The sequence below is a fragment of the Octopus bimaculoides genome, chromosome 6 (assembly GCF_001194135.2).
Source record: "Octopus bimaculoides isolate UCB-OBI-ISO-001 chromosome 6, ASM119413v2, whole genome shotgun sequence".
Classification (NCBI taxonomy): domain Eukaryota; kingdom Metazoa; phylum Mollusca; class Cephalopoda; order Octopoda; family Octopodidae; genus Octopus; species Octopus bimaculoides.
In genome coordinates this window covers 96,625,381-96,634,679 of record NC_068986.1, presented here as the reverse complement: position 1 = coordinate 96,634,679, position 9,299 = coordinate 96,625,381, and the positions used below count along the sequence as shown (strand labels likewise).

Below are 9,299 nucleotides of genomic sequence, written 5' to 3'. Positions count from 1 at the left end.
ATATATATATATATATATATATATACATATATCATCATCACTACATGTGTATGTATGCATAAAATTTAAATGCAAGCATCTAATTGGATGTGTGGTTAAGAAGTTCCCTGTGCAATCAAGTCGTTTTGGATTCAATCCCACTGTGATCCATCTTGAGCAAGTGTCTTCTAGTATATTTCCAAGCATTAGTTTCTATTATAGCTCCAAGCACTAGACCTGTGAGAGCATTTCGTAAATGGAAACTGAAAGAAGCCACACTAGTGTATGCATATATGTGTGTGTGTGTGTGTGTGTGTGTGTGTGTGTGTGTGTTTGTTCACAATTGCACCAATGAAAGTCACTTGCTTCAAGCAGTGTGGCTGTTATCACTTCTCTTTTCAATAAATCATCTACTTAGAGTATCAGTTTTCATACTCAATTACTAATTTTTATTTTTAAATTTTTAATTTTAATTAATTTTTAAAATTTTCTTTATTTTACCATACTTTAATATATTGTTTTATTTTATTTTGATCTCAATCATACATGAACACATTGAGGGTTATTTTTTTTTTTTTACCAAAGTCTCATAGTCACATCTTGAAGGGTTGGTCTTCTTGAATGATCAAACAACTCATTGATGGCCTTTGGCTTAACATCAATGGGTTTTTTTTCTCTCCTATTTTAAACATGCAACAGTTGAAGAACAACAAAGGGTATCAAATAAATTACTGTCAAGAAACTCAGAGTTTTGAATGTAAGTGTTCCATGCCTGTCTAGTTGTGTGTGTGTGTGTATGCACCTGTGCATGCATCTGTGTGTAAGATGAACGGGAGCCATGAAGACCACAGATCCATGGAAACTGATTTCCTCAAATGTCCCAGTGACTCTAGAAGTTGTAGATAATTTTTGCTACCAAGGTAACCTAATTAGCGGTGGAGGAAATTGTACAGAAAGTGCAATTGCTAGAATAAGAATAAGATGGCGAAAGTTCAAATAACTTTTACCTCTGTTGGCAACTAAAGGTCTATCTCTCTGAGTGAAGGGAAGATTGTATGATGCATGTGTATGAACTGTGATGCTGTATGGTAATCAGATGTGAGACCAGAATGTAGAGGATATGTGAAGGCTGGGAAGGAACAAAGCTGGTGTGTTCTGCTAGATGTGTGATGTCAGTGTACATGTGTGACAGAGCACTGATGTACTGAGAGAGAATTTGGGCATAAGAGGAATTATATGCAGTGTATAAGAGAGGAGACTGTGCTGGTTTGGTTATGTGATGCAGATGGATGAGGACAGTTGCTTAAAGAAATGTCGATTACTTAAAGTGGTGGAAAGTTGTGGAAGAGGGAGACCCAGGAAACATAGGACAAAGTATTGAAGGCTGATCTCAAAACACTAAGCCTTATAAAGGAGATGAAAGGGGACTAAAATATGCAGCTCATTGCTGTACTCAAGAAGATCCACCCACATCAGAATTGAGATCCCAAAACCAAGCTGCCATGTAAAAAAGCATTGGTGTGTTAAAAAGTTGTGTGTAAAAAAGCATTGGTACCACATAAAAAACACTGGTGATGGTGTCACTAACAAAGCACTCAGTACATTCTGTAAAGTGGTTGGCATTAGAAAGGACATTCAGCCATTGAAAGCAAGCCCAAAACAGAATATGGAACTTGGTGCAGCCCCTGACCATGCCAGTTCCTGTCAAGTCATCTAACTCATACCAGCATGGAAAACGGACATTAAATGTTGATGATGATGGTAACAGTGATTTTGATCACACACACACACATTTACATAAACACACACATGTATAATAATATGCAGACACACATGTATACATACATACACATATAACAATACAGCCCCTGAGATAGGGTTTGATAAATGTATCAAAATTCAGATAAGTACTCACCGAATCACAAATACTTGGACATCAGAGTCAGCTTCCAATTTAATCGGAACATAGAACAGCGATCCTGGACGGTAGGTTGCTGTGGGGACAGAGATAATGACATGCTTTTCTTCTATGTCTTTGTACTCTTCCTCGTTGGATGAAAGTGAGAGGGTGGTCAGGTAGCGTCGGTTCTCTGTAACTATCTCAGCTGCAGCATCCGAGGCGTTGATTTGTAATGCTGCACCGGAAACATATGCGGGATTTCCACACTCCTCATTCTTGTTGATGCCAGTCACTGTATAGTAGACAGTGACTGTTGTTTTGTTTGGTGATACCCACCACTCCTCAGGCACCTCCACACCGGCCACGCAACCGTTGTACTTGTCGTTGAGTAGGCAGGCTGCGGTCAGCTCATCGTCAAGATGCTGCACGAACACCTGCCCACACCAACGACGCCTCGACGGAAACGTCGACAGCAGTAGCGCTGTCTGTTTGCCAGATGAAGAACCACCAACACCTCCACTGTCCCCTCGATCATTCCCACCATTACCATAATTCATCATTCCAGCATGGATGAGGATTTGCAACATGGGGCTGTCTGGTGTGATTTTTGAGGAGACCAAGTGGACGCTGATGTCTCGCCCATCCATTGTGAAACGGTCAAGAATGTTTGAGTCATTGTATGTTGATGTGTCCAGAAGGTGTCTGGGAATGGGCTTCTCAGAGAAGAAAGGCCCCAGCTGTGCCTGCACCACAGGTAATTCTCCTGTTGGTTCTGTTATTATCAATGATTCTTGCTGTGTCTGGGGACTGTGATGTTGAAATTTCAGGAAGTAACCATCATTGGGGTTTTTTAACCTGATATCAACTCCACTCACTGAAAAAGAATAAAATAGGAAAAGGCTTATGAATGCATTAGCAATGACAATGATAGTGATAATGACAATGATGATGATAGTGATGATGATGATGACAAGGATGATAACAACGACAACAATGATGATGATGATGATGATGATGATGATGATGCAAAGACCACTGGTTGGACAAGCAAAAAAAAATTTTTAATAAATCTCAGATATATAAGTAGATTAACAAACAGATGACCATTTAGATAAATGCTTAAACAGAAATAAGCATAGACATAGCTATGAGGTAAGAAGTTTGCTTCCCAACCACTGCATGGCACCTTGGACAAGTGTTTTCTACCATAACCCCAAACCAACCAAAGCCTTATGAGAGGATTTGGTAGGCAGAAACTGGACGAAACCCATCATGTGTGTATGTGCATGTGTGTGTGTGTGTATGTATATATATATACATGATTGACTACTAACTCCACAAGTTTTTTTATTCTCTCTCTGTTTATTTCCTTGTGTTCCTTCCTGTTGAAGAGCATAGGCTTGAAACATAAAAGACTTTCTCACCTTCCCGAGCGTCAAACACCTGCTTGTTGTTTATACACCTGTCTTTGTCCTTTGTTTTTCTGTAAATTTCAACTATATATATATATATATATATATATATATATATATATATATATATATATATATATATATAAACAAATAGTAAATGAGTATATGCATATATATGTACAGGTATGTGCATACCGACATCCACCTGTATGTATAGGTGCATATCTGGGTACAGGACATTGCAAACAAACGTAGATGAGAAAACACACGAGCCACATAGAGAACATTCTACTTCATCAGCTACCCACGTTTTAACACCGGCGTTTTGACGAGCTTCGGGCAGGACGCATCGTTAAAACGGCTCGTCCCATGGATCGCAGATTAAATTTGTATACGCAAATTAAATCTAGCCATGGAGGAATGTAGTGGCGGACAAAAAACAAGACAGGAAAACAAACAGAAAAGGCTTTACGGGCAGACGAGAAAAATTATGTGTGTATGAAATGCACACACACCTCCCACTCTCCTTTTGTAATCTTGTGAACTAACCCATCCACTCACCCTATCCAATCCTTGGTCCTACCTCACTTATATACATCTCTCTGTAACTTGGGTGTACCCCGCATCACATTTTCACTATCTTCATTCTTCTCTTCTCTCTCTCCTTCCCCCTCTATGTCTCCTCTCTCACCCTTCCTCCTCTATCTCTTCTCTCTCCCACCGAGGTAGCCATGTATCTACTTTACTGCAAGATGCCTGTTTCTGTCCTTCCCTTCTACTCAGTCTAAGCATATATGAAAAGGACTTCTGTATAAAGTAACAATATCAATAACTTCATTAGGCGAAACACTTTACTGAGATGATAATCACAGAGGAACAGTAACTATCAAACTCTGGTCATCTGGTCATCTGCACCTTTTCTGCTTGTCCCCACTGCGGTTATCATCAGAATCTACAACCATGTTACAACCCAATATGGGAACCTCTGCTATTTCTAATAGATCTCTCTTTGTCAGAAATAGCAGCCAAATGTCCCTAAAATCACACATAGCTCATTTTAAAACATGAAGACAACCAACAAGAGAGTTCCCACTTGATCACTAAACCTGCTAGAAATACTAGCTGAATCTCACTCAAATTAATTTTACAATCTTAAAAAGGAAGGACACATGAATAATGTAGTCCTAGATACACTGTGTCCAAATAAAAGTCAGGATGGTTATAGCAGGAATGGTTAAAGCCCTTAGTCATAGGTTTACTGGATCTGTGTTGATAATATTAAGAGGCATGAAAAATGAGCAACACTGAAAATATATCACTGCATATTCCAAATAACCCTGTCATAGCCTGTCCTAAGCCTGGTTGAAGATTTGGGTGTAGGACTGATACCCTACCATGTTTAAAAGACTCAGGTTGGAGGAACCAGATGACCAGATGGTACTCCCTATGATAAACCACTGCATGTTTGAGAGCATAGTTTGGACAGCAACCAGGTGGCAGTAATGATATATCTGAATGATGCATCTGTGGATCATGCAAATCTGCCACCTGCCTGCTATAAGTCTTCTTGGTCTGAAGTCGACCTGGAGCTAAACGACAACCTCCAACATCAATCACCACCACCGCCGCCGCCACCACCACCACCACCACTACTATCATCACCATTATATAGTGATCCAACAAGGGAGATACAAGTGAGCCAACAAGGGAGACCAGCTAGAAATCGCAGCCAAATTCTATTGTATCAGATCCAATAGTCTTTAAAAATGGATCCTTTAAATAATGCAGTTCCAGGTATATGAAACCACAGAATAGTTAGGACTGGAATGACTTTAACTATAGGTTTGCTTGATCAGTGCTAGATACAACCATTGCTACCGCTGTCATGAACTCTGCCCCAAGTACCGACACCACCACCACCACCACCACCACCACCACTGCCATGAATTACCAACCCACCACCAACAACAATAAGCTATCAAAAGGAGAGACAAAAAGACAGCAGCTGCTGAACAAAACTAGTGGCCCCTGTGATATAATTCTACCTTCCCCTACATAAGTAGTGCACAGGTGTATCCTACCTCTACTACTACCATCACCATCTCTGCTTAGGATTAAGGCTCCATGTTATATAGGTGGGTGGTAGAGGAGGAAGAAAAATTAATTATCTTCTGAGAAAACAGCTGACAGGACTTGATTAGGTTTGTATTTAGATGGTAGTGTTGTTGTTTAACCCTATTTCAGTCCTTAGTTAACAGATCTATGATTTAAGGTAGTCTAACCACGACCATCATCATCATCATCATCGTTGTTTAACGTCCGCTTTCCATGCTAGCATGGGTTGGACGATTTAACTGAGGACTGGTGGACCAGGAGGCGACACCAGGCTCCAATCTGATTTGGCAGAGTTTCTACAGCTGGATGCCCTTCCTAACGCCAACCACTCCGAGAGTGTAGTGGGTGCTTTTACGTGCCACCAGCACGAGGGCCAGTCAGGCAGTACTGGTGACGGCCATGCTCGAAATGGTGTATTTTATGTGCCACCTGCACAGGAGCCAGTCCATCGGCACTGGCAACGATACCATTTTCTCCAGCCAAAGAGTATATAGGACTACATCGTCCAATGTGTCCTTCATTTTTTTAAGATAGTAGGGTGTGATCTGATGGTGATCTAGCTGTTTTTTCTAACTGAATGAGTAACCATATAGAGGCTCTCTCATTGGCTCATGGTCGTTGTTGGAATAAGTGACGACAGTGGTAATGTTAGGAATTGACTGTGGGTCTAATGTTTGTGTAGTGGTACAGCAACAGCAGTGGTGGTGGTGTTAATTACACTCTTATTACCTGACTTCCAGCCTCTCACTTGTACAAGCACACTGCTTTAAGTCAGTTTGATTAGTATGGATGGATGGCAGTGGTGGTGGTGGTGGTGACATTAGTTAAGGGATTAAAATAAAGAGTGGAGTGGATTAAGATGAAAGGCACAACAGAGGAACCTCAGTAAAGGAAAAAGAGCAAAGGTGGGGGAGATCATCAGAAGTAGAGAAGGATTGATTAATAAAACAGATTAGGTTGTTTATGTGAAAGAAAAAAAAGGAGACCTTAAAGAGTAAATCCGATTTAACACATGAAAAGTGTGGCGGCAGCCTTAATGCTATAAATTGGCACACTTTTGTCAAAGAGGAAGGGACTGTTTAATATTTTGGTAAAAACCCTACTTGAGACAGTCTGTCAGACAGTCTGTCTGACAGTCTGATAAAAATCCCTTCTATTTTAAAGTGCTTGAATTGAAATCAAAACCTTCTGTCATGCAAAATCCCTTTGTTAAGTTATGATCCAAATACCAGATTAGTAGAGAAATAAATGTACAAGCTGGTTTTATTAACACAAAAAAATTTCTCCTGAGTCACACAGACATGCCTGTATCTATATGTATTTACCCATATAAATGTTTATAACTCTGTGTGTGTGTGTGTGTGTGTGTGTGCGTATGTGTGTGAATATGGTGATCTTATGCTAGGAGATGATGGGGTAAAGTATGAGAGGAGGGGCCCAGAACAGAACAGGTTCCTTGTTGTAGAGAAGCAACATACATTACAGAAGAGTTGGCATGAGTAACTGGGCTGGAAGAGTAAAGAGACAAAATAGTGGTGATGAAGTGTTAGGGTGAACCCTCAAGGTACAAGAAAGTGAATAGGAATGGAGACAGAGAATGTGGTTGAGTAGAGGTTACAAAAGAATTAGGGGAGAGCAGATGTGGTGTATGGGTTGAATGAAAGATGAATGATAGTTGAGAAGGAGAGATAATTTGATAACTGAGAAGGATGATCAATGTAAAATGTGAATGAAGAAGGACAATATTAAGAAAGAAGCATGGACAACAAGTGAAGTGAATTAAACAGACCTGTTTACACAGTTTCTTCCATGCTTGACTGAACCCTAAACAATAACACAATTCCCACATCAAATCAAACAAAATCTCCTCACAACAGCTTTCTATAAAGCCACCTACAAATACATACTTCCCACCTATCCTCCTCCCTATACATCTACTTCCCTACATCACACCTAATTACCATTTCACAAAACTCCACCTAACCCCCCCCCCAAAAAAAAACTCCCAAAGACTGTATGAAGTCAAAAATAAGCCAAGGATAGCACAGCCTGACAAAAGTGAGCAAGGTGGAACTTCAAAGTCAAGTCACTGTCAACCTTTACCTTGTAAACATTTAATACATGTGTGTGTGTGTGTGTGTGTGTGTGTGTGTGTGTGTGCATGCGTGTATACACACACACAGATATATGTATACATAGACAAATGTTAAAATCTTTCTGAAACTCATTCAGTTGGAGCTTATCCCAATTTCAAAGATGTATAAGTGGCTGGAACAACAGGAATCCCTTCCCCCATTCAAATGAGATGCCAGTTCACTGGAAGATTAAAACCCCAGCTAATGGTACTCGTTTGAGCAGAGTAAATTGGAGTAATGAGAAATGAAGTGCTTCATTCAAAGAAACAGCCTGACACCAGATGAAGAACTGAACCACAGCATTATGATCATGAATGGACACCTTAACTGCTAGGCCAGTGGGATAACAGTTTCCTACCAAACAAACACATCATGACCATTGATTGATCACCACTTCAACTGATCAAATATAACTAAGTGAATTGAGTAAAGTAAGCTTAAAACGTCTTGGTTTGCCAACCTCTTCCTTGTATTCACCTCGAAAGAACTTGACTGCGTTTTAATTAAAGCCATAGGAATATTTAAATATAGAAATTAACACAAGCATGTGTTTGTAGTTAACATAGTTTGATGTTCCTATACAGATAATCATGTTCTATGAACATTTAATAAATTAAAATGCTTAGAGCAATCCTCACTTCATGTTATTAGTTGTATACATTAATGAAATAGATGCCAACTTGAAGCATGTTACTGTGTTAAAATACACAGACAACATTAACCCTTTAGCATTTAAACTGGTTATATCCGGTCCAAATTTTCTCTCTATTTTATGTTCAAACCAATCAGATCTGACCTCTTACACCTTCCCTACAATGTCATTTTACAAATACACAATCAGATATTCAAAATCTTGATGCTATGAGACAATAAAATAATATTTTAAAACAGTGTGAATAAATAAGCATTGCATTTGAGAGAATAATTTGAATGCTAAAGGGTTAAGCTGAACAGGAGATAAAAAGAACAGATCCCATATGTTGTAGATCTTTATTGCAATCTGACCTGGACTCAATGCAGCAATGGATTGCTGACTAGCAATTTGAGCTGACTGTAGACAAGTACACTGCTATACACTTTAGAAGGAAAACCCCAAACTTTATTTTCTCTCTCCACAACATCAAACTTGAGTCTACTCCTAAATGTGACCTAGATATTATTGTCAACAATGATATGCATTGAAGGAACAATATTTCTAAAATCATCAAAAAAAGCCAAAGGTGTCTTAGCATCACTCAGTAAGACTTTTGTAAGCCATTCACCATCTATCTATTTAAAGCTATATATGGCTCTAATACACCCACACTTAGAGTTTGCATCTCCTGTCTAAAACCTCATCTTGTCCAAAAAATAAATATGTTGAACTCTTCTGCCATAAATGACATATCATAGTTCTGCAATTTGGTAACCACACAAGCAGGAGAACCCAGCTATGGCTGTCAGACAATTTCTGCGACCACATCACCCCTAACATCTGGCCACCTAACTCCCTAGACTGCAACCCCCTTGATTATTATGCATGGGGTACAGTTGAGCGAAAGACCAACAAAACTGCTTGTAACACCAAAGATGAACTGAAGGCAAGGATTATAGCAGCATTCACCAACTTAAACAAGGAAACTGTCCAGAAGAGTTGCAGGAGATTCTGAAGTCGTCTGGAGGCCATGGTTGAATCCAATGGCGTTTTATTGAATGAATTTACTGTTTAGCATTTCAAGATATTTTTATGTAATTTTGGTAAATATATCTGTTAAAATG

At 39.4% G+C, this 9,299-nt stretch overlaps 1 protein-coding gene across 1 annotated transcript in view; it reads right to left on the bottom strand.

The window, feature by feature from the left end:
• LOC106879555 (transmembrane protein 132E) overlaps positions 1 to 9,299 on the bottom strand; it is a 185,391-nt gene that overhangs the window by 53,210 nt on the left and 122,882 nt on the right. The window contains exon 3 of the mRNA XM_014929189.2: positions 1,895 to 2,753. Coding sequence (XP_014784675.1) covers positions 1,895 to 2,753 — 859 coding nt within the window. The remainder of the gene's footprint in view (positions 1 to 1,894; positions 2,754 to 9,299) is intronic.